Raw genomic sequence first — 27389 nt, 5'->3', positions numbered from 1 at the left:
TTCCAGCATCTGCAGTCTCCTTTGTTTTCATTTAAAAAGTGACAGCTGATAGCAGAAGTAGCTCAGCATTCTTGGATTTAGAATAGAAGAAATGGTAAAAAAAAATATTAAAATCTATCACAATTTGATGCCTTGAGCATGTTGAAATAAAAATAGAAAATGCCAGAAGTACTCAGCAGGTTAGGTCACATCTGTGAGAAGAGAAACAGATAGTGTTTCAGGCCAGAGACTCTTATCTCAGAACTAAAAAGGAGGCAAACAAGGCTTGTAAAGCTGTGTGTTGGGATAGGGAGATATCTCTCCTTGGGTAAAACAAGGTTGATCATGGAAACAGGATGGTCAACTGGGCGGTCAGGGATTGAATGCAAGCAGGAAGACCTACACACTAGTTCAGCCTGGGCACACCCTCCACTCCTGGGGAGAAAATTGGATGTTAGTTCACCACAGAATTCCCTCTCCATGTCTTAAGATTGTTGGGTAATACAAAAATAGTGAAATAGGTTGTTTTGTTCTGGATAACATTTGGTTTCATGACCATTACTGCAGCTACACTATTCCAGCCATGAATATTCCATCATGCTCCTGTAAATGGTGGAAAGAATTTGGGATTCTGTGGTGGTCACTTGCTATAGAATATCCAGCCTCTGACCTGCACTTACAGCTACTGGCCCAGATGAATTTCTGGTTTATGGTGATCTACTCAGAACTTTAATGGCGGCATAGTTGGTGACAGTAAGGACATTGAATGCAAAAGGTAAACGGCTCAGTGTCACAAACATGAAATAATAATTTAAATCCCACATCAGACTTGAACTTGTGTCTCTAGATTGCTAGTCTAAACCTGCACATTATTACCTTTGTAGAAAGGCATCTTAATCACTGCACTTATCTCACTTACGTGTATTAACAAAGTCATCGAGTACTACAACAGGCCCTTCAGCCCAACTCTTCCATGCTGACCACAGCGCCAACTAACACAAGTTTCATTTGCCCACATTTGGGCTATATTTTTCTGCACCCCTCTTATCCATGTATTTACCCAAATGTTTCTGATTGTTATTTTTGTACCTGGCTCAATCACTTTCTCTGGTAGCTCATTCGACATACACAACACCCACTGAGTGAAGACATTGTCCCTCAGGTCCCTTTGAAGTCTTTTCCCTCTAATTTTTAGTTCTCATTCTCCAAGGAAAAGTCTGTGTGTGTCCACCTTCTCTATGATTTCATACACCTTATTCATGTCACACCTCATGCACCAAGGAATAAAGTCTTAGTTCATCCAACCGCTCTCTATAATTCAGGCCCTCGAGTCCTTGTAAATTTTCTCTGTACTCTTTCTAGTTTAATGACATCTTTCCTATAACTGCATCTCAAATCTACACCGCAACATAATGTCCCAACTCCTATTGTCAATGTCCTAACTGCTGAAGGCCAGCATTGCCACCGCCTCTGCTAACCATGTACTTGTACTCCTATGTCTGTCTGCTCCACAATACTCCTTGGAGCCTGACCATTCATTGTACAAGTTTTTCCTTGGTTTGAATTCCCAAAATGCAATACCTGACACGTCTGAATTGAAAGCCATTTGCCAATCATCAACCCGCTTACTGAGCCGATCACAATGCCCCTGTAATTTTTGATAACCTTCTTCAATGTCTACGATACTGGTAGGGTATTTTCAGAGTTAGCACATATAGCAAATAACTTCAGCAACCAACCAGCCATTAATCTTCAAATCTGATCATAGACTGTAGATTACATTTAAAATGCAGCTCTGAATACTGGGTTCCTACGAGCCATGAATCACAGTTAATGAAAAGATCAGACAATGCTGATTAAAATTCATTTAGGTGTCTGTACAAAACGGGAGGTGCAAGTTTGTGTGTACTTCAAAGGAAGCATTGTGGATGCATTGTATATTGTCCTTTGACCTTTAGCACATAAAGTGCCATGTAGTGTTGAGTCGAGCAGGCCTCTTCCTCCAAAAGGGATCTTATTATGACGCCTGTTGTTTCTCATTTCGTCGAATAAAGAGACTACTTCATATCTACCAGTAGTTCTCTCCAGTGACTTTGTTCACGCGACTATAGATACCACCTACTTTAGAATCATCTGCATATTTACTAACCATGCTTTGTACATTCACATCCAAATCATTGATAGTCAACACAAGTCCCAGCACTGACTCCTGTAGCACATCATAGTCACAGGCTGATAATTCTCTGTTTCCTACTATCAAGCCAATTATGAATCCAATTAGCTATCTCAAACTGGACCTTATGTATCTTTTGCACACCATCCATATGTGATTTGCTTGCTAAACGACGCTTTCAAAGGCCAAGTTTCCAAATATCACTCCACTTTTTCCTACTTGCAAATTCTCCTGTAACTTTTGCATTGCAACATTGCACATAAATATTTATTATAGCTGCACATTCCTGACCTCATGAGCTTTTGGCATAGCAGTTTCTACTGTTTCATTACCCTGTTCCACTTAAAACGAAGTACCAGTTCTTTTGCACTTCATGTCCTTTGCTTCTTTGAAATTCAACATAGGGAATCCATAATTGTTTAAAATGAAAACAGTATAAATAAGGCAGTTCCAAAATTTACAGAGAAATCATCGCAAATTCCACGTTATCAGCACTGTCTGCATCAGAAATCAGAAAAGGTTGTGTATGATCATGAAATATACTGAACGTGCCAAGGTAGAGGGTGACAACCTTTTGTGCACAGTTTAAATTCCTTTGTATACTAGTAGCAAAAGATGTGCGTGCATACACACAGGCACATCTTAGAGGGAACATTGGCTTTTAGTAACTTAACCACTGCTGATCTCAAACTCACTGGCCAGTAATTTTCTGAGTAGTACATGTTATGAATTCTCTTGTTAAACTCTACTTTCTATTAAAACTGGACACAATAAAAATTGTTTCAAATTTGTCCACTTTGTGCCACCAATTTCTGATTTCACAGGTCAATCCACTGTATTATTTGTTTTGTTTTTAAGATCTGTGCATTGTTGGGAATGCCAGCATTCAGTGCCCTTGAGAAGATAGTGGTGGCTGTTTTCTTGAATCACTACAGACCTTCTTGTGAGGTACTCCCCCAATACTGTAAGGTAGGGTGTTCCAGGATTTACACCCAGCAACATGAAGGAACAGCAGAAACAGAATCATGCTTAATATCACTATCCTGTATGACATGAAATTTGTTTTACAGCAGCAGTAAAGTGCAAAGCATAAAATTGCTATAAATTACAAAATAAATAAATAGTGCAAAAAAGGGGCACTCAGATGGTGTTCAATGTATTTGCAGATCAGGACCCTGAAAACCAGCAAGTAGTGACAGTCCCATGCATTCCTGGTCTTGAAACCACAGGTTAACCGCAGTGCATTTTCCAAGTGGCAAACACTGCAGCCACCATGTGCTGGTGTAGAGGGAATTGATTCTTAGGGTGATTGACTTTCTGCCAGTCAAGCATCTTAACAGTTGTTGGAGCTGCACTCATCCAGGCAAATGAGAATATTCCATCAAACTCTTGACTTTCACCTTGTAGATCGTGGAAAAGCTTTGGGGTACATGAAGGTGAGTCACTTGCTACAATATACCCTGCCTCTTACCTGCTCTCGTACTATAGCATGGCTATAGTTATGTTAAGTTGCTGGTCAATGGTGACCTCAATGATTGAAGGTCATTCAGCATGGTTAATATCACTGAATTATAAAGTTAAGTACTGAGGTTGTCTCTTGTTGCAGATGATTATTGCCTAGAACAGTTAACACATAAGTTACTTTTAACACATATGTTACTTGCCACCAATCAATCCATATCCAAACATTGGATCAGTGTACTTCTGCAAATGTTTCTTGTGACGGCTGATAGGGTGATGAATAATGATCACCTGTGAAGAGGCATGGGATAATTTAGTGGGGGTTAGATTAAACAAAGAAAGGAAATCTTGATGAAGTCTCAAATCTTAACGCCCACAAAAATTACTTGATTTATGAGACTGAATCCATGACCTGCTGGTTTAAAGGACAAAGCAGTAAAACCAGTAGGTCATGAATTCAGTGTCTATTTCAAGGCTCAAGTACTTCTGGAGCCTCGTTGCATACTAATAATACTTATTTTCCATCTCATTCATTTAGGTTACACTCATACTTCAGACTACTCAAGTCCTGGGTTGGAAATTGAAGTCATGACCTACTGATTTAGAGGGCAGAGTAATGCTAAATTAGATAAACTGACAACATTTGTTTGCAACACACATCAAAGTTGCTGGTGAATGCAGCAGGCCAGGCAGCATCTCTAGGAAGAGGTACAGTCGACATTTCGGGCCAAGACCCTTCGTCAGGACACTGACGTAGGGTTTCAGCCCGAAACGTCGACTGTACCTCTTCCTAGAGATGCTGCCTGGCCTGCTGCGTTCACCAGCAACTTTGATGTGTGTTGCTTAAGTTTCCAGCATCTGCAGAGTTCCTCGTGTTAACATTTGTTTGCACCGTTTATGGGATTTCAGTAATACAACATTAATTTCATACTTTGTTATCGATAAGGCATTTTGGAAGCAGTTAAAAACTGCTCCTTTTTCAAGCATATGGAAAAGGCAGTTTTTCAAAATGTCCTAATACCCCATTCACATCTCTAACTCTTTAAACAACTATATCGCCAGTTGTACCTCTGTTGTTTATGGGGTACTATCGTTTCCCATAAACCCATGGTAGTTTGCCTCCCGGGTGCCAGGGTCCGGGATGTTTCTGATCGCGTCCAAGAAGTGGGAAGGGGAACAACCAGAGGTTGTGGTACATATTGGTACCAACGACATAGGCAGGAAAAGGGAGGAGGTCCTGAAAGCAGACTACAGGGAGTTAGGAAGGAAGTTGAAAAGCAGGACCACAAAGGTAGTCATCTCAGGATTACTGCCTGTGCCCCGCGACAGTGAGTATAGGAATAGAGTGAGGTGAAGGATAAAATACATGGCTGAGGGATTGGAGCAGGGGGCAAGGATTCAAATTTCTGGATTATTGGGACCTCTTTTGAGGCAGGAGTGACCTGTACAAAAAGGATGGGTTGCACTTGAATCCCAGGGGGAAACAATATCCTGGCGGGGAGGTTTGCTAAGGCTATTGGGGAGAATTTAAACTAGGACTGCTGGGAGGTGGGAACCAAACTGAAGAGACGGAGGAAGAGATTGAATTTTTTGAGGATGTGACTGAACACATTGATAATGGTAGAGCGGTAGGTATAGCGTATAAGGATTTCAGCAAAGCATTGACAAGGTACCCCATGCAAGGCTTATTGAGAAAGTAAGGAGGCATAGGATCCAAGGGGACATTGCTTTGTGGATTCAGAACTGGCTTGCCCACAGAAGGCGAAGAGTGGTTGTAGACGGGACATATTCTGCATGGAGGTTGGTCACCAGTGGTGTGCCTCAGGGATCTGTTCTGGGATCCCTACTCTTTGTGATTTTTATAAATGACCTGGATGAAGAAGTGGAAGGATGGGTTAGTAAATCTGCTGATGACACAGCGGTTGGAGGTGTTGTGGATAGTGTGGAGGGCTGTCAGAGGTTACAGCGGGACATTGATAGGATGCAAAACTGGGCTGAGAAGTGGCAGATGGAGTTCAACCCAGACAAGAGTGAGGTGTTCATTTTGGTAGGTCAAATATGATGACAGAATATAGTATTAATGGTAAGACTCTTGGCAGTGTGGAGGATTGGAGGGATCTTGGGGTCAGAGTCCATAGGACGCTCAAAGCTGCTGCGCAGGTTGACTCTGTAGTTAAGAAAGCATAACAGTGCATTGGCATTCATCAATGGTGGGATTGAATTTAGGAGCCCAGAGGTAAGATTGCAGCTATATAGGATCCTGGTCTGACCCCACTTGGAGTACTGTGCTCAGTTCTGGTCGCCTCACTATAGGAAGGTTGTGGAAACCATAGAAAGGGTGCAAAGGAGATTTACAAGGATGTTGCCTGGATTGGGGAGCATGTCTTATGAGAATAGGTTGAGTGAACTTGGCCTTTTTTTCTTGGAGGGGTGGAGGGTGAGAGGTGACCCGATAAAGGTGTATAAGATGATGAGAGGCATTGATCATGTGGATAGTCAGAGGCTTTTTCCCAGGGCTGGAATGGCTATCACGAGAGGGCACAGTTTTAAAGTGCTTGGAAGTAGGTACAGAGGAGATGTCAGGGGTACGTTTTTTACACAGAGTGGAGAGTGCGTGGAACGGGCTGCCGCCAACAGTGATGGAGGTGAACATAGAATATAGAATAGTACAGCACAGTACAGGCCCTTCGGCCCACAATGTTGTGCCGACCCTCAAACCCTGCCTCCCATATAAGCCCCCACCTTAAATTCCTCCATATACCTGTCTAGTAGTCTCTTAAGCTTCACTAGTGTATCTGCCTCCACCATCGACTCAGGCAGTGCATTCTACGCACCAACAACTCTCTGAGTAAAAAACCTTCCTCTAATATCCCCCTTGAACTTCCCACCCCTTACCTTAAAGCCATGTCCTCTTGTATTGAGCAGTGGTGCCCTGGGGAAGAGGCGCTGGCTATCCACTCTATCTATTCCTCTTATTATCTTGTACACCTCTATCATGTCTCCTCTCATCCTCCTTCTCTCCAAAGCGTAAAGCCCTAGCTCCCTTAATCTCTGATCATAATGCATATTCCCTGAACCAGGCAGCATCCTGGTAAATCTCCTCTGTACCCTTTCCAATGCTTCCACATCCTTCCTATAGTGAGGCGACCAGAACTGGACACAGTACTCCAAGTGTGGCCTAACCAGAGTTTTATAGAGCTGCATCATTACCTCGCGACTCTTAAACTCTATCCCTTGACTTATGAAAGCTAACACCCCATAAACTTTCTTAACTACCCTATCTACCTGTGAGGCAACTTTCTGTGGACATGTACCCCCAGATCCCTCTCTCCTCTACACTACCAAGTATCCTGCCATTTACTTTGTACTCTGCCTTGGAGTTTGTCCTTCCAAAGTGTACCACCTCACACTTCTCCGGGTTGAACTCCATCTGCCACTTCTCAGCCCACTTCTGCATCCTATCAATGTCTCTCTGCCATCTTCGACAATCCTCTACACTATCCACAGCACCACCAACCTTTGTGTTGTCTGCAAACTTGCCAACCCACCCTTCTACCCCCACATCCAGGTTGTTAATAAAAATCACGAAAAGTAGAGGTCCCAGAACAGATCCTTGTGGGACACCACTAGTCACAATCCTCCAAACTGAATGTACTCCCTCCACCATGACCCTCTGCCTTCTGCAGGCAAGCCAATTCTGAATCCACCTGGCCAAACTTACCCGGATCACATGCCTTCTGACTTTCTGAATAAGCCTACCGTGTGGAACCTTGTCAAATGCCTTACTAAAATCCATATAGATCACATCCACTGCACTACCCTCATCTATATGCCTGGTCACCTCCTCAAAGAACTCTATCAGGCTTGTTAGACATGATCTGCCCTTCACAAAGCCATGCTGACTGTCCCCGACCAGACCATGATTCTCTAAATGCCCGTAGATCCTATCTCTAAGAATCTTTTCCAACAGCTTTCCCACCACAGACGTAAGGCTCACTGGTCTATAATTACTCGGACTATCCCTACTACCTTTTTTGAACAAGGGGACAACATTCGCCTCCCTCCAATCCTCGGTACCATTCCTGTGGACAACGAGGACATAAAGATCCTAGCCAGAGGCTCAGCAATCTCTTCCCTCGCCTCGTGGAGTAGCCTGGGGAATATTCCGTCAGGCTCTGGGGAATTATCCGTCCTAATGTATTTTAACAACTCCAACACCTCCTCTCCCTTAATATCAACATGCTCCAGAACATCAACCTCACTCATATTGTCCTCACCATCATCAAGTTCCCTCTCATTGGGGAATACCAAAGAGAAGTATTCATTGAGGACCTCGCTCACTTCACAGCCTCCAGGCACATCTTCCCACCTTTATCTCTAATCGGTCCTACCTTCACTCCTGTTATCCTTTTCTTCTTCACATAATTGAAGAATGCCTTGGGGTTTTCCTTTACCCTACTCGCCAAGGCCTTCTCATGCCCCTTCTTGCTCTTCTCAGCCCCTTCTTAAGCTCCTTTCTTGCTTCCCTATTTTCCTCAATAGACCCAACTGATTATTGCTTCCTAAACCTCTTGTATGCTGCCTTCTTCCACCTGCCTAGATTTTCCACCTCATTTGTCACCCATGGTTCCTTCACCCTACCATTCTTTATCTTCCTCACCGGGACAAATTTATCCCTAACATCCTGCAAGAGATCTCTAAACATCGACCACATGTCCATAGTACATTTCCTTGCAAAAACATCATCCCAATTCACACCCGCAAGTCCTAGCCTTATCGTGAATACGATAGGATCTTTTAAGAGACTCCTGGACAGGTTCATGGAGCTTAAAAAAATAGAGGGCTATGGATAACCATAGGTAATTTTTAAGGTAGGGACATGTTCGGCACAGCTTTGTGGGCCGAAGGGACCGTATTGTGCTGTCGGTTTTCTATGTTTCTATTTCCAAACTGATTGCCGCTCAGGTTACAACATCGACTGCAGTCCATATAGTCTTCGCAATCCATTACGAAAAGTGCACATAAAGTTCTTTAAAGTTGTCCTTGAGGTAATTTAGATATTTAGATTGTAAGTAATATACCGACCATTCACACTCACCGCACTCACTCACTCGCCCGTTACCAGACAGCGCCGAAAACATCGCCCGCCAGCCAATCAGAGCAATTGTTATTAAACGGTATGAAGAATGCGCCCTGCGTTTCTAGGGTAACGGCTGCAGTTTGGGAACTGTTCGGTCACCACCACAGAAATCTGAGATTTACAAAACATTGTTCATATTATCGTGGTACAAGATGGTAAGTGTGCTCTCGAGCCCGGTGTGTCGAAGCTTGGTGTGGTGGCTGTTCCAGATTCACTTGGCTTCCTTCTGTGTCATGGTTGAATTAGTTAGAGGGACGCAGGATAAAGGTGGCACAGAAGCAATGGATCGCCTTCCCCACGGATTACAGCCCCGCATAGTACAGCTATTTGTCCATACCACGGGGATCTGTCCATCACGTGAGAGTTAACTTGAGAAGCAGAGAGGACGATGGTGGGACATGGGAAATGAGATGTGGGCAGTGGAAGGTGGGACGTGGTCAAGGCTCTGACCCAGTACTTGCATATTCCCAAAGTTTGACGTTTGGCTTTCAGAACTGGTAATCCCGAGATCAGACTGAATTACAATTGAGCCGATCATCCAACTATCAATTTAAGGTTCTCCATATTGGATAAACCTTCATTCATCAAAGGGTTAACAAATATTTTGGGCATTTCAATTAAGGGCTTAGTGTAGCAGAGTTTTATATCATAATCCATTCTTAAATTTGCCAAGACTTATAAACAAAAATAATGGTATCATACAAATGGAAAAAGGTAATCAAGCTTGGTCAAACTGTGGAATTGGATTAATATGGCCCTTGTGGCTACGGGGGTCAGGGGGTATGGAGGGAAGGCTGGGGCGGGGTTCTGAGTTGGATGATCAGCCATGATCATAATAAATGGCGGTGCAGGCTCGAAGGGCCGAATGGCCTACTCCTGCACCTATTTTCTATGTTTCTATTAAAGTAAGATATGAGGGATTTGGGAACTAATTTAGAATAAATGGGCTTATATGGCTAAAAACAAAGGTAGGGTGAAAATTGACAAGGATACTGCACATAATGTCAAAATTTAGAATAAACTTTGAAGATAAGAGTTGAAGAGCTGGGGGAGTTATAGAGGGGGAACGTTGAACTTTGGAGGGATTTAAATCTCCAATAGTGTAAGGATTGCTTGAGCTGATAGCTAAAGTAAGATAATGAGGTCTTAGTTAAATTTGGTTAGATGGCAACATTTTTAAATTGAATTAAAATAGTCACAATTATATTGTTTTGCTTGTGTCTGACATTAATACTTTATCTCAAAGGAATCCTGTCCTAGAGTTCTACAGCAGCTGCCAGAATTTAACTTGGATTAGACTGAACTAAATGTATCTAATTAGAATCATTGCCTGCTGAGTTATTAACATCACATCATTTTAGGTTAGCTAGACTTTCTCTGACAAGTATGTCAGTAAGAACAGAAATGGGAATGTGTGATAGATATGGCCAATGCCTTTTGGGGGGAAAACTCAGATGAAGAGATTAGCAAGCCCAGAAATATGAATGAAGATTTTAGCATCATTTATGGAAAAGACATCCAATTACTATTTATACAGTTGTCCAATTCTAATTTTCCCCAAAATTAGTCTTTCTATCATCCACTTGTTCTTTCTTTTTAAATCTTTTTATTAAATAAGTATACAAAAGGTAAACTATATAAGCACTAATACACTGTTAGAAATTACAGGAGATATTAATACCGAAAAAAATTGATACAAACAGTGCAATTTAAACATAAAATAATAAGGTAAAATAATAGTATACTAATTTTATATATATATCAATAGAGAAAAGGAAAAAAAAACCCCAAAAAAACCACCGTGCAACTAAACTAAAAGCAAAGCAAAGCAATGGGCTAACTTGGAAACAGGTAGAGCTAAAAAACTTAAAATCACGTCCTCAAACCTAACTTTCATTAAAAACAGTTAAAAAATAGCAAGAAGGGAATATAAATATGAAACAAAAGAGAAAAAAAAATTACATTAAATGAAAATATTGAATAAAAGATCTCCAGGTCTGTTCAAACTTAAATGAGGAATCATAAAGATTACTTCTAATTTTCTCCAAATTTAAGCATAATATCGTCTGGGAGAACCAAAAAAAGGTAGTTGGAGCATTAGGCTCTTTCCAATGTTGTAAGATACATCTTTTCGCCATTAGAGTAAGAAATGCAATCATTCTACGGGCTGAAGGGGAAAGATTACTGGAAATTTTAGGTAATCCAAAGATAGCAGTAATAGGATGAGGAGAGATATCTATATTCAATACCTTTGAGATAATATTAAAAATGTCTCTCCAAAAAGTTTCCAGAGTAGGACAAGACCAAAACATATGAGTTAAGGAAGCTATCTGCCCTGGACATCTATCACAAAAAGGATTAATATGAGAATAAAAATGAGCTAATTTATCTTTGGACATATGTGCTCTATGAACAACTTTAAATTGAATTAGGGAATGTTTAGCACAGATAGAGGAAGTATTGACTAATTGTAAAATCTGCCCCCAGTCATCCACGGAAATAATAGAACCCAATTCTTGTTCCCAATCTGACCTAATCTTATCAAATGGAGCTTTCCTAAGTTTCATAATAATATTATAAATAATAGCCGTTGCACCTTTCTGACATGGATTAAGATTAATTATAGTATCTAAAATATATGTAGGAGGAAGCATTGGAAAGGAAGAAAGTATAGTACTTAGGAAATTTCTAACTTGAAGATATCTAAAAAAATGTATTCTTGGTAAATTATATTTATTAGATAATTGTTAAAAAGACATAAGGTAACCATCTAAAAATAAATCCAAAAACCGTGAAATACCCTTAGTCTTCCAAATTTGAAACGCACGATCCGTGAAAGAGGGAGGAAAAAATATGTTACCTAAAATAGGGATCGCTAGCCCAAATTGGTTAAGATCGAAAAATTTTCTGAATTGAAACCAAATACGTAAGGTATATTTAACTATCGGGTTAGAAACCAGTTTGAGGCGTTTCAAATCGAAAGGAAGAGAGGAACCTAAAATAGAGCCAAGTGCAGATTAAAATAGAGCCCTGAGCAGATTGTAATTCCAATACTACCCATTTAGGGATGGATAGTGTAACTTGGTCAGGTAACCAAAATTTCATATGTCGAATATTAATTGCCCAATAATAGAATCTAAAGTTAGGTAATGCTAAACCTCCATCTCTCTTAGCTTTCTGTAAATGTATTTTACCCAGTCTCGGGTTTTTATTTTGCCAAATAAATGAAGAAATTTTAGAGTCAACTTTATCAAAAAAAGATTTTGGAACAAAAATCGGTAATGCCTGAAATATATATAAAAATTTTGGCAGAATAAACATCTTAACTGCATTAATACAACCAATCAAAGTTAAATATAATGGAAACCATTTAGATGAAAGTTGAGTAATATGATCAATTAAGGGTAAAAAGTTAGTCTTAAATAAATCTTTGTGTTTATAAGTAATTTTAATCCCAAGATATGAGAAATAATTATTAATCAATTTAAACGGAAAGTTACAATACAAGGGAAGTTGTTTATTAATCGGAAAAAGTTCACTCTTACTAAGATTTAATTTATAACCTGAAAAAAGACTGAATTGTGCTAATAAATCTAAAGCAGCAGAGATAGATTTTTGAGGATTAGAAATATATAAAAGTAAGTCATCAGCATAGAGTGATATTTTATGGGACTTTAAGCCCTGAGTTATTGCAATAATATTTGGAGATTCTCGAATGGCAATTGCTAGAGGTTCTAATGCAATATCAAATAATAAAGGACTAAGAGGACAACCTTGTCGAGTACCTCGAAAGAGAGGAAAAAAAGATGAGCTTAAAGAGTTAGTACGGACCGAGGCCATAGGAGAATGATACAACAGTTTGATCCAAGATATAAATTTCAAGCTAAAATTAAACATTTCAAGCACCTTAAATAAGTAAGGCCATTCTACTCTATCAAAGGCTTTTTCAGTACCTAAAGAGATAACACACTCAGGAACATTTTGTGAGGGGGTATAAACAATATTTAACAGTGTGCGAATGTTATAGAAAGAGTAACTACCTTTAATAAAACCCGTTTGGTCTTCTGAAATAATAAAAGGGAGAACTTTTTCTAATCTGTTTGCTAATAATTTAGAAAAAATTTTAGAATCAACATTTAATAAAGATATTGGTCTATAAGATGCACAGTGAGCAGGATCTTTATCCTTCTTTAATATTAGAGAGATTGACGCTCTATAAAAGGATTCGGGAAGTTTACCAAGTTTTAATGAAGCCTTGAAAACCCTACCGAACCAAGGGATTAATGAAGGTGCAAAAAACCTATAAAATTCCACGGTAAACCCATCAGGGCCAGGAGCTTTCCTCAGGTTCATACAGGAAATAACATTCTTAATCTCATCAGTGGTAATGGGAGTATCTAGCATAGAAGACATATCCTATCTAAAAAGTCATTCATATATTTAGAGTCTCGTAAAGACTCAGATTGATATAAGGAAGAATAAAAATCAAAGAAGGTTTGATTAATCTCCGCATGATCAAATATCAATCGATCATTTTGATTATAAATCTGATTAATTTGAGATTTAGAATAATTAGACTTCAATTGGTTAGCCAACAATTTGCCAACTTTTTCACTGTGTACATAAAATTCACTTCTTGTTTTCTTTAATTGGTTTACAATCGAAGACGAAAGTAATAAACTATGTTCCATTTGAAGTTCAGTTCTTTGTTTATACAACTCCTCAGAGGGAGCTGTAACATATTTCTTATCAATTTCCTTAATCTTGTCCACAACGACCAGCTCGTCCTGCTTCAGCTTCTTCCTCAAAGCAGCAGAATACGAGATAATCTGACCACGAATATAAGCTTTAAAAGTATCCCAAAGAATGTTCACAGAAATATCCTCTGTATAGTTGATTGTTAAAAAAAGATCAATCTGTTCATTCATAAAGTTAACAAAATCCGAGTCCTGAAGCAACAACGAATTAAAATGCCATTGTCTATTATTTTGTGCGTTGACCTGAATTTTAATAGAAAGCTTAAGTGGAGCATGATCCAAAATGGTCATAGAGTCGTAATCACATTTAATCGCTGAAGAGATAAACCGAGAGTCAATAAAGAAGTAATCAATTCTTGAATAGGAATGGTGAACATGTGAAAAAAAAGAAAAATCTTTTTCCATCCACTTGTTCTTGTAAAGTTTTTCTTGTCCATTAGATTTTTGAAAGGGATTTGCCTTCATCTAACTCCTGTTCACTGCAACCTTACAAAGATAATTCCTCAAAGGCTTGCTCTACAGCTGGATTATGAGTTTTTTCCCAACTTGCTTTATTTGAACCCCTGACATAAATGGTGAAAACACTTACAAGGTCTCGGATCACACCTCATCTTCATTTTAAAATATTTTTTATTAATTATTATTGAAAATCAACAAAAAATACATTAAAGTAATCAAGTCAACATGTCAATATGTACAATAAGAATTAAATTATCAAATAACTGATTAACAAAGCTAAACAATATATCAATAATAATAAGAAAAAACAAAAGGTTAGAACTTTTTTCTTGTAAAAAAGAAAGAAGGAAAAAAGAACCCCTACTAACTAAAACAAAAAAACCCGAAAAAAAACCCATTGGGAGCACAACCCCGGAGCTATACACCATACAAGCTTCCATAAAAGAAAAACATCAATCTGCCAACCAAATCCATTTAAACAAGAATCAGAAGGGGACCATCTTAATTAACTCAAATCAAATGATAGTAGTGGGCAAAACAACCCCACCTTTTCTCAAAGTCAAATCGAGGATCAAAAGTTCGACTTCTGATTTTCTCCAAACTAAGACATAACATCACCTGAGAGAACCATTGTATTAAAGTGGGAGCAGAGGCATCTTTCCATTTCAATAAAATAGCCCTTCTGGCTAATAATGTGACAAATGCAATTACATGTTGGTCTGATATAGAAATACCATGAATATATTGAGGGATTATACCGAACAAAACTGTCAATTTATTAGGTTGTAAATTAATTTTTAAAGCTTTAGAAATTGTAGAGAAAATAGATTTCCAAAACTGTTTCAATACAGAGCACAACCAAAACACATGTATCAATGTAGCTGTCTCAGTTTTACATCTATCACACTGACAATCAACATTAGGAAATATTTTAGACAATCTCTCCTTTGTCAAATAGTAACGATGTACAGTTTTAAATTGAATTAGAGAGTGACTGGCACAAATCGAAGAAGAGTTAACCAACTTCAAAATTCGCAACTCTGTTATCAAGGCTCTCTTTCCCAATCTTGCTTAATCTTAAGTAAAGGATAATTGTACTGTTGTTTCCCAATAAAACCTTTCACTAAAGAATTCATTTTTAAAATAATGTCTAACAGGTCAGAATCTTGTATATATGGAAAATTACTTAAATATTCTTGTAAGAAATGTCTGACCTGAAGATATTGCAAGAAATGTGAGTACGAAAGAGAATATTTAGTTACTAATTTCTCAAAAGACATTAATCGGCCTTCTTAGAACAGATCCATGAAGGAATAAACTCCTTTATTCCTCCAAAGAGAAAAGGTAGGATCACTAAGTGAAGGTTTAAATAAATAGTTTTGATAAATTAAACTAAGAAGGCTAAATTTTTTAAGATTAAAAAAATTACGAAACTGGTACCAAATTCGTAATGACTGCTTAATCATAGGATATAAATTTAGAATAGAAATTTTGGCTAGTTGTACAGGTAAAGAAACTCCTAACAACGAAGTTAGGTAAAATTGTTTCGACAGCTTTCAATTCCAAATCAACCCAAGGTGGTCGTTCATTTTTATCAGTACAATATAACCAAGAACACACATAATGTATATTAACAGCCCAATAATACATTCTTAAATCAGGCAGAGCAAGACCTCCATCCTTTTTTAATTTTTGTAATTCTTGGTCTTTTATTATTCCAAACAAAAGATGAAATAATAGAATCAACCTGATCAAAAAACTTCTTAGTTAAAAAAATAGGAATATTTTGAAATACATATAAAAATTTTGGTAAAATCAACATTTTAACTGCATGAATTCGGCCAGCTAACAAAAGTGTAAGTGGATTCCATCTACAAAGTAATTGCTTCATAAAATCCACTAAGGGAACCAAATTAGCTCTATAAAGGTCTCCATAATTTTTAGTGATGATAATACCTAAATATTTAAAAGAGTCCGTAACTTTAAAAGGAATGCCATCATATATAGAAGCAGCATCATTTAGAGGAAATATTTCACTTTTATAAAGGTTTAGTTTATATCCCAAAAACTTTCCAAATTCATTTAATAATTTCAATAAACTAGGAATGGATTCTTCAGAATTTGAAACATAAACTAAGAGATCATAAGCATAAAGGGAGATCTTATGAATAGTCCCATTTATGGCAATTCCTTGAATATCTTTAGCTTCACTAAGTGCAATGGCCAAAGGTTCCAACACCAAATTAAATAACAGGGGACTTAATGGACATCCTTGTCTCGTACCCTGCGAAGGTCAAAAAAAAAAGGAGATCTGCAATTATTATTAATAACAGTAGCAATAGGGCTTTTATATATCATTCTAATCCACCTATTAAAATTAGTACCAAAGTTGAATTTCTCTAAAACGTTAAATAAGTATTTCCATTCAACGCTATCAAATGCCTTTTCAGCATCAAGAGAAACAACACATTGGGAAGTCTTAGAAAGGGATGAGTATATACCATTTAACAGTCTCCGAGTATTAGAATAGGAATAACGGCCTTTTATAAAACCTGTTTGGTCCTGAGAAATAATTTTAGCTGGAATATTCTCTAGTCGATTAGCCATTATTTTTGAAAGGATTTTAACATCCACATTTAACAGTGAAATAGGTCTATATGAAGCGCAGTCAGTAGGGTCTTTAACTTTCTTAAGAATTAAAGAAATAGAAGCTTCATAAAATGTGGGCGGTAACTCTCCTAACATAAAAGAATCTTTAAGCGTTTCCAACTGAGAAAGTAATTTTTCAAATTTTTTTATAAAATCCTACAGAAAAACCATCCAATCCAGGAACTTTAACAGATTGCATTGAAAGAATAGCTTTCTGAATTTCTTTTTCAGTAATAGAAGTATCAAGAGTTTGTTGATCTTCAACAGATATTCTAGGAAAATCAATCTTTTGTAAAAAGGCATTCATTTTAGAAGGATCAGCTGGAAACTGAGACTTATAAAGTTCACTGGAAAAGTCTTGAAAAATTTTATTAATGTCTTCATAATTACAAGCTAAACTACCGTCTCCCTTATGAATTTTTAAAATTTGTCTTTTAGCTCCAGCTACCTTTAATTGGGATGTTAATAACTTATTATTTTTATCTCCAAACACATAAAATTGACTTTTCAATTTAAGCAAATTTCTTTCAATAGGATAAGTTAATAGTAAATTATATTGTGATTGAAGTTCAACAGTTTGTTTAAATAAATCAATGTTAAAGGAGAGACTGCATAAGTATTATCCAAGTCTTTAATTTGTTTTGAAATCTTATCTAACTCTATTTTTGTCTGTTTCTTAAGCTTAGCCAAATAGGAGATTATCTGACCTCGCAAATATGCTTTAAATGTATCCCATATAATCAATTTCGACACATCTCCCGTATTGTTAAAAAGAAAAAAATCTTTTATCTGAGTCTCAATAAATTTGACAAAGTCCGAACTTTGTAATAAATTTTCTGGAAAGCGCTAAGGCAAGTTTACAATACCGACATCATTCAATTCAAAAGTTAAACTTAAAGATGCATGATCCAAAACAACGATAGCGTAATGTTCACATTTCTGGACTTTGGACAAAAATCGGAAATCAGCTATAAAATAATCAATTCTTGAATTTTTTTATGAACATGTGAATAAAAGGAATAATCTCTGTCATTAGGATGTAGATTTCTCCAGATTTCGATCAAACCATAATCAATTAAAAAAGAGTTAATAAGTGATGCTGAACAACTCGGAAGCCGCTGATTGGTTGAACTCTTGTCAATCAAAGGATTTAAACAACAGTTAAAATCAACACCCATTAACAACATATATTCATTTAAATCTGGCAATAAACCAAATACGTTTTTAAAAAAAGAAGGATCATCTACATTAGGTCCATATAGATTAACTAGGACAATTTTTCTATTACAAATTGTTTCTTTGACAATTAAAAATCTACCATTAATATTTGACACAATGTCTTCTTGGATAAATAAAATACTAGATTTAATAAAAATAGATACTCCCTTTGTTTTATTTTGACAAGTGGCATGATATTGAAGGCCCTTCCATGTTTTAAAAAATTTATTTTGATCGCCTGTTCTGATATGCGTTTCTTGAGCAAAAATTATATCAGGCTGGAATCGGATCACACCTCATTTCTATAATTTGTTACTCTAAAATGTATACCTGGTGCAAAGCAGTATGGTTTTCATTGTTCAAGACCAAACACGTGGGTTCAGCCATATTATGAACTGACTCTATGAACGTTGCATGATGACCTCACTCAGTGAAGTAGTGTGTGCCTGCCTATAGCAACAGTGCTGTTTAGCAGTTGAGTCACCTGATCGCCAATCCTGAGAACTGAATTAATAATGCAGAGATTCTGAGTTCATATCTCATCGTGATGGCTGTGGAATTTTGGGGGAAGGGGGAGGAAATCTGCCATCCTTACTTGGTTTGGCCTTTTGTACAATTCCAGACCCAGCAATATGGTAAGCTGATATGACCTACCAATGCACTAGGTTGTGCTAATATTCCCATTTTAAACCAGAGAAAGTCTGATTATCTGACACCAACCTAGTTTCATGCTTTGCAAAGGCCCTCATACTAACTTCTGGGAGCTGGCATCTAAGTTAGAAGGACTGTCCCATGGTCTGGTCAAGAAGCAGCAGTCTGATACAGATGGACTATGTTACAAAAAAGATCCCTGTACTGTCCCATCGGAGATGGCTGCTTGTTGGAACACAAGCAGGACAGTGTAGCTCTGGGAGTCCTCTATCACCACAGACCATATAAAATCATGGTTCATAAATCAGTAAGGCAACTTCTCCTGACAACCACTTACTGATGAAACAGTGCTCTTCCTTTCTTAACAAAATGTCCATCACTATGAGAGGGACTGCAGATCAAGCTGGCTGAGTCCTGAAGAATATAGCTACACACCTGAAGGATTGGGGCTGTGGCAGAATTAGTGTAGCAAAATGTTTAGCATGGACATTCTGTGATGTACAGCTCCATGAACCTCCACTGCCTGAAAGGACAAGGTTAACAGACACATGGGGACACCGTTTCCTCCTTGTTCCTCCTCTATATCATGTGTTCCTAATACGGAAATGTTTTATTTCCCTTCACTCATCAAAAACCTGTAGCTCCTACCGAGCTGCACTGTTGGAGTACCTTGATTACAAGACAACAGCAGTATGGATTAAGATTAGCTTTGTCACATGTACAAACTTACATCAAACCATACAGTGAAATTCATTGTTTGCAGGCAGTGATCAGCACAGTCTGAGGATGCAACACACAAAATGCTGGAGGAACTCTGTGGCCCAGGCAGTATCTATGGAAAAGAGTAAACGTTTTGGGTTGAAACCCTTCATCGGCCCAAAATATTGACTCTTTCGTCTTTTTCATGGATGCTGCCTGGCATGTTGAGATCCTCCAACATTTTGTGTGGGTTGCTTGGATTCCTAGCATCTGCAGATTTTTCGTGTTTACAGTGTAAGGATGTGCAGCGACAGCCTGCAAGTCTTGCCCTGCTTGCAGTGCCAATATACTGTGCCCACAATTTAATAATCTTAATCTGCACATCCTTAGAATGTCGCCTTTTGGTATTAAGTGCTGGCCTTTTTTGTGATGCATGTATCATTTCCATGATTCAGAAAGTTATTCCATAAGTAGCCACAAATTGAGGATTTGCCTGGTTTTTAACGGCAAGCTGGCCTGGTAGTGGCATCTGGAAAGTGGAAATCAACTTCCCAGCCCTTTACTTCACCCCTTCCCCCCCTTTCCCAGTTTCACCAATCATCTTGTGCTTCTTCCTCCCCTCCCCACAACTTCTAACTCTAACTCCTCATCTTTTTTTCTTCAGTCCTTATGAAGGGTCTTGGCCTGAAACATCAACTATACTCTTTTCCATAGGTACTGTCTGGCCTACTGGGTTCCTCCAGCATTTAGTGTGTTGTTGTTTGTGATTGGACACTTTTAAAGGGTAGGCCTTGAACTGGCTGTTTCCTGATCAAAGCAAGCCAGAAATACAAGTGATTTCGTAAGCCATTCAGTGCCTTGAACCTATTTTGTCACTCCGAGATCCTGACTGATATGTGTTCCAGATCCATTCACCTGCTGACGATCTCTGTCACTTGTGGTCCTTCAATAGCAAAAATCTATCAATCTTAACTTTAAAATTATTGAGCTGACATTTATTATCCCTACCTTCTTATGTAAGAGATGTGGAACAATTTACAATGACCAGTTAACCTACTCAGTATGTCTTTGGACTGTGGGAGGAAACTGGAGCACATGGGAAAATCCACGCCTTAAAGAACAGTGCCAGAATTGAACTTCGTACTCTGGAATGCCCCAAGCTATAATAGTGCCATTTTAGCCACTACACTACCATAATGATTCATTATTAGGGTCAGATGCAAAATAAATGAGCCTTGGATTGGACGGACTCCTGTTAGGCTCCAGAGGTGGCCGGGGTTCAGCAAAAAATGGAGATTAGAGACCCTAGAAGCAGGAAGAAGTGTTTGATGTTTTAGCCCACTGTGGTACAGGTCAGTGAAATCTGTAGTTTAATGCAATTTTGGTAGGATCTTTCTCAACTCTACTAATTAATTCCTATTAAAATGCTTTGTCAAATCATTTGTTTACAAGTATCCAAAACTACACAGTGTACTCAGATGTAGTTTAACCATGACTTTGAGTAGGTTATCAAAACTTCTCTTTACACAGGCAGTCCCCAGGTTCTGGAACGGTGCTCTTCCTGGGTACTGATCGTAGTACGAACTGCATGTAAGTCCAAAACGAAATAAATCTACTGTGATGGGAGAGTGAGTAGGTGCAGGAAATTTGGCTGCTAGCCAGCCTCACTTGACTCATCTCTGCTTGACTCAACCCTACCCCTTATTGTTGGGGGTTTGATGGTGGCAGGGAGCTGCTGAAGAGAGAAGGCAAGTAGAAATGCCCCCATCTCACCTGACAGAAGATGCTTACAGCTCCTGCAACAACTGGCATATTCATCTCCATTCATCTTGTCACTCTTGTATCTTTGGACTGTTCTTAAATTAGGCATACATAATCTGGAGAGCACCTGTACTTCCTATGATCCGAGAAGTCACTGCTCAGCAGTGAAAATCAAGGAACAGAAGACACTTGAGCTAGATTGGTGGTCTCTCAAGAAGTATCTACTTTAGGAGAAATCCCAGGCAGAGGAGATTGGGATTTTATCCAGGCACTGGAGAAGCACTCATACCATGTATCTTGTTCTAAAACAAAATGCTAAACCTTCGTGGTTGAGGATTATCATGTTGGCTGTAAATTAGCCACACTGAAGGTGAGGAAAAAAAGTGGACAAGCTATTTCAAAAACTCTCCTGCCTAGTTTCTACTTGGTTTTCTGTTTTGAATAAAGTTAAAATTACCTACTGTTCCCACCATCGGTGCAATTACAAGAGCTAAAATGTAGTTGAATTGAACACAAAATTGATAATTCACTTTAATTTTTTTTACGTCAAATTAAAGCTTTCATGCCATTTATTCTCTTCTTTTGCGTAATCTAGTTAGAGGTTTATGAATTGTTTTGTGCTCCAGTGTACAAACTCATTCGTGTAAAGTATAAACTTCTGAAACAACGGCTTTTTGAATACAGTAGTTGCATTATTACCTAAGATATATCATAGATGACTGATTGAAATAAAGCTGAATTGGCAGCAATTTAATGTATTTAGCTGTTGTTTTGATTAAAGATAGCATTTTTCTTTATGGTTACAGTTGCTGGTGCATATTAAAACATAGTTACACTGCCTTGTAAAATTACTGTAAAAATGCATGAATTTTCATAATTAAGCTGAATGGTATGTGTTCTAAAATGTTCATTTTTTTACATTTACAGGCTTCTATTTGTCCAACTAAATTATCAGCTAGTCAGCAAAATAGAATGATAAACAATATTACTCAAAAGGAAATGATTTATAAAGAATTTTTGGAGAAGTTGAGTAAGGAAAAGTCTGTATTGGACAAAGTAAAAGCTGATGAAGTGGCAGCAAAGAAGCGTCTCCGAAGAGTATTACAGGAGATGGAACAGGAAAAACTGATGGAAGAAGCAATTATAATGGTGAGAAAAATGCTGTTTATATTGCTGTGTAAATATAACCGTTGTATTTTACCGTAATGGCCCATATCACACAAGATTTGGACCTGCATACAACAGGTAGAAAAATGCTATTACAACAGTACTACTACTACTACTACTATATTGACTCAGGCCTAGGGGGCCGGCATCAGGCACAAAGGCATTACAACAATAGTTGTATTAAATATTACTAATTTTATCAAATTTTTCTCTTAAGTACGTATTACAATCCTGGCTAGATTATCTATTTGAATTAATTTCATTTTCCTCCTCTGGTTTGATGGTTTCAACTGCATTGTTACTTTGTGTTGATCCTATTCAATATAGTTAATGACACAGAGTCATAGTCGTAGAGTACTACAGATCAGAAACAGGCGTGTAAGTCCATCTAGTCTTTGCTAAACTATTATTCAGCATGATCCTATAAACCTGCACCTGGACCATAGTCCTCCACATGCCCCCATCCATGTTCTTACCTAAGCTTGTCTTAAGTGTTGATATCAAACCTACATCCACCACTTTCTCTAGCACAACCTCACCACCCTCTGAGTGAAGAAATTCCCCCTCATGTTTCCATTAAATTTTTCACCTTTCACCCTTAACCTATGACCTCTAGTTCTTGTCTCACCCAACATCATTGGGAAAAGCCTGTTTGCATTTACCCTAACTATACCCTTCATAATTTTATATGCTTATCAAATCTTCCCTCATTCCCTCATTCCCTCATTCTCCTGCGCTCCAGGGAATAAAGTCCGAATCTATTCAGCCTTTCCCTGTAACTCAGGCCCTCAAATTGTGGCAACATGCTTGTAAATTTCCTCTGTACTCTTTCAAATGATTGATATTTTTCTTGCAGAATTGCACACAATGCTCCAAATTAGACCTCACCAACTTGTTGTACAACTTCGACATACCATCCCCAACTCCAGTGCTGATTACTCTGATTTATGATTATCAATATGCCAAAACCTTTCCTTATGACTCTACCTACCTACGTTGCCATTTTCAAGGAATTGTAGATCTGCATATCCAGATCTCTATGTTCTACCACACTCCTCGGTGCCCTACCGTTCACTGTGTAAGTCATACCCAGGTTGATCCTCCCAAAGTGCATCACTTCACACTTGTCTGTATTAGATTCCATTTGCCATTTTTCCAGCTGGTCCATATCCCTCTGCAAGCTTTGATAGTTTTCCTTGCTGTCCACTACACCCCCAGTCTTAGTGTGATCTGCAAATTTTCTGATCCAGTAAACTGCATTATCATCCAGTTCATTGCTATAGATGACAAACAATAACAGACTCAGCACTGATCCCTGTGACACACCACTAGTCACAGGCCTTCAGTTATAGAGGCACCCATCTACTACCACTCTCTGGCTTCTCCCGCAAAGCCAATGTCAAATCCAATTTTATACCTCATCCTGAAAACTAAGTGACTGGATCTTCTTGACCATCTCCCTCATCCTGAGTGCCAAGCAACTGGATATTCTTGACCAACCTCGATGTGGGACTTCGTCAAATGCCTTGCTAAAGTACTTTGTAGACCTCACTCGTGGCTAAGGGCATTTTAAATACCACAAGGACTGAAGTCAGGTTCTGGGGATTTATCCACTCTAATTTGCCTCAGACGGGAAGCACCTCCTCCTCTATGATCTATATGTAACCCCCCCAGCCACCCTCAGGGTCACTCGGCTCACTGTCGTCTAGGGAAACAGCCTCGGCCCCGCCAAACTGGGTAATTAGTTTGTGTGGATGTTGTGTGATGCACCCCACCCCGCCCAAATAACAGACAATACACCAGATACGATTAAATGATTTACAGTTTATAGATATTACTGGAACTATGTAATTAAGAGAGAATAAAATATAAAAGGAAAATAAAAGGCACCACACTTATCAAAGTTCAATCTCTTCGTGCACAAAACAGTTGGAGCTCAAGGACCTTCCTCTTCACCCTGTGACCCCTCGGACCACCTCGGATCATAATGGTCTATGATCTTACTGTTGTTTTGCCTCAGTTCTATAGACTCTGTGTCCATCTCCTGAGTAAATATAGGTGCAAAAAATTCATTTAAGATATCCCAGTTCTCTTTCGGCTCCATGCATAGGTGACCATGCTCATCTTCAGGAGGACCAGTTTTGTCCCTTACTATCCTTTTTCTCTTAGTATATTTGTAGAAGCCCTTGGGATTCTTTATCACCTTGTCTGCTGGAGCAACCTCATACATTCTTTTAACCCTCCTTACATTTCTCTTGTATATCCTATACTCCTCAAGTACCTAATTTATTCCTTGTTGCCTAGAATTTATATGCACCTCCTTCTTCTTGACCAGAGCAGCAATACGTCTCAAAAACCAAGGCTTCCTAGACCTTTGCCTTTTATTCTGACAGGAACGTTTAAACTTTGTACTCTTAAAATTTCACTTTTGAAGACCTCCCTCTTACCAAGCACACCTTTGCCAGAAAACAACCTAATCCTATCCACACTTGCTAGATCCTTTTTTGATTCCATCAAAATTGGCTTTTCTCCAATGTAGAATCTCAATTCGCGGACCAGACCTATCTTTTTGCATAATTATTTTGAAACTAATGGTCTTGTGATCACTAGTTCCAAAGTGTTCCCAATGCATCTGCCCTATCTTGTTCCATAATAAGAGATCCATTATTGCACCTTCTCCAGTTGAGACCTCTATATATTGATTAAGGAAACCTTCCTGAACACTTTGACAAACTCTATCCCATCTGGCACTTTTACAGTAAGGGAGTCCAATATGTGGAAAGTTAAAATCACAACCTTATGTTTCTTGCAACTAGTCTGCAGTATCGCTACAAATTTTCTCCTCTAAATCCCACTTACTATTGAGTGGGCTATTCCATAATCTCATTAATGTGGTCATTCCTTTCTTATTCCTCAGTTCCACTCATATAGACTCCATAGATGAGTTCTGCAGTCTGTCCTGTCTGAGCACTACCTTGACATTTTCCCTGACTAGTAATGCCACCCCGCCCCCTTTAAACCCTCCTGCTCTATAATGTCTAAAACAAAGGAACCCTGGAACACTGAGCTGCCACTCCTGCCCCTCCTGTAACCAAGTCTTACCAATGACTGCAATGTCATAATTCCATATACTGATCTATGTTCTCAGGCCATGTGCCTTACCAAAATACCCCTTGCATTGAAATAAACACAACTCAGAACATTATTCCCTCCATGTTCACCCTTTAGATTCCTGTGTTTGTAACAACATCTTTTCTCACAACCACTCCATTATCTGCCCTACTCTCTAGACCTCTGCACCTACTCTCTAGACCATGCACCTCTAGACCTCTGAGGAGAGTTAATATTTACCTCGTCTTGAGAATTTTTATTTAGTTCTGATAAAAAAAGGGTTTTGCAGGTTTGCTTTTAAATGTGTTTTGGGGTTTAAGTCTGTAATGATTCTGTGCTTCTTTTAAATTTTTTTATGTAGAAGGACTTTAATTTTACTGTCACCAAATTGAGAAGGACTTAGTTGGAGCAGTGATGGTTAGTTCTTCCAGTCTGTATCTAAAGAGCATCCCAGACAGGACTGAGCAGTGATTGGTGGAGCAATTAACAGTTACATTTTTCAGCAGCCCACAGCTTTGTATGGTAGTTTGAAATAGTGGACCTCCACTGAAGTGGGAAAACAAACTTTATTTGTACTCAAATTATGTAACTGATTGGTATGCAACTAAATTCAATGAACACTTCTTTTGGGTTGTTTCACTGAAAACCTATCAGCATTATTCTTTGGCATTATGAGACAGTGACTAATCTCTTGATGGTTAGCTAATAAAGATTATCTTTACTTGGCAATCTCTATTTAAGATTGTTTGAATACAGAACATGTCCTCAAAAGACTTTAGTCTTGTAGGTAAGATGCAAATATTGCTAACATGGAAAACAAGGTAATTATTACAAATTAGTACTGCTGCCACAAAGAAAATCAAATTTCATGATGTATGTGAGTGATGATAAACCTGACACTGATATGGTCTCTGTTGTGGACTGAGTGGGAAGGGGGCAGGAAGAGGGGAGGGAGCATCAGAAAGACATTTTGTAATGATCAATAAACCAATTGTTTAGAATCAAATAAGCTGGCCTGGTGTCTCAGGGCTGGGTGTGTCTTCATTCACGCCACTCACCGCCCGGCACTAGTTGTCTGCCACCTGTCCCAAATCCCTCCTGCGGCTCTCTATCCTTATTATTCCCAACATCCTTTGCTCCCACCAGATTTACAAAGTCACTCTCCGCTCTACATTGACATATATAATCATGTGCAAAAGTCGTAGATGCCCTAACCTTGTATGTTCCTAAGACATTATAGATGTGGTGTTTAGTTATATTCTTCAGGGGAAAAAATGGTATTATGCAGTGAGATGTTGCTTGTTCCAAACTTTGTACTGAGAAAACTCAATCAAATAATTAGGAAGATTTTGATAATTAAAATGCTAATTAAGGGTTTAAATTCCATAATATTGTGTTTCAATTGTATTCAAGTTTTCAGACTCTAATGCTGACTTGAATTGATTGCTCAAGATGTTCTTTAGATGACCCTGCTTTACATTGATTGTGATTCTTATCTTTTACATTCCTGGTCTATTGCTGTCTATAATAGACAGAAAAGAGAAAAATACTGAAGGCCAAGCAGTTGGAGCAAGAGGAAAGGATAGCCAAGGAGCTAGAAAGAATAAAATATGAAAATCTAAAAGATGAAAAAATGAGGCAGCATGTCCGAGAAAACAGGCAAGTAGAAAAAGATGTTATGTTACTACATTACTTCATTACATTCTCAATACTGCTCTGTAAGGAACACCAAGGCAGAAATATATGTATCTTACAATGAATGACCGTTATTTTGTTAATAATGCCGAATAAACATTGAAATCCTAGATCCCTAGATAAGCTGTGATTAGTATTGCCTTAGCCATCTGAAAGTTACAATTTTCAGATGGCCAAGAGGATAGTTACATAGAAACATAGAAAATAGGTGCAGGAGTAGGCCATTCGGCCCTTCGAGCCTGCACCGCCATTTATTATGATCATGGCTGATCATCCAACTCAGAACCCAGCCTTCCCTCCATACCCCCTGACCCCTGTAGCCACAAGGGCCATATCTAACTTCCTTTTAAACATAGCTAATGAACTGGCCTCAACAGTTTGCTGTGGCAGAGAATTCCACAGATTCACCACTCTCTGTGTGAAGAAGTTTTTCCTAACCTCGGTCCTAAAAGGCTTCCCCTCTATCCTC

General features: G+C 38.5%; 1 protein-coding gene across 3 annotated transcripts in view; it reads left to right on the top strand.

Moving 5' to 3' along the window:
* mns1 (meiosis-specific nuclear structural 1) overlaps positions 1-27389 on the top strand; it is a 111531-nt gene that overhangs the window by 68933 nt on the left and 15209 nt on the right. The window contains exons 1-3 of one of the 3 annotated variants that reach the window (XM_063066512.1): positions 8838-8908; positions 21875-22096; positions 26757-26884. In XM_063066512.1, coding sequence (XP_062922582.1) covers positions 8906-8908; positions 21875-22096; positions 26757-26884 — 353 coding nt within the window. In that variant the 5' untranslated portion in view covers positions 8838-8905. Of the gene's footprint in view, positions 1-8837; positions 8909-21179; positions 21318-21874; positions 22097-26756; positions 26885-27389 lie in introns of those variants that run through there. The other 2 variants (XM_063066514.1, XM_063066513.1) reach the window with 2 other exon arrangements.

Source organism: Mobula hypostoma, chromosome 13 (genome assembly GCF_963921235.1).
Source record: "Mobula hypostoma chromosome 13, sMobHyp1.1, whole genome shotgun sequence".
Taxonomy (NCBI): domain Eukaryota; kingdom Metazoa; phylum Chordata; class Chondrichthyes; order Myliobatiformes; family Myliobatidae; genus Mobula; species Mobula hypostoma.
This window is presented reverse-complemented; position numbering and strand designations above follow the sequence as displayed.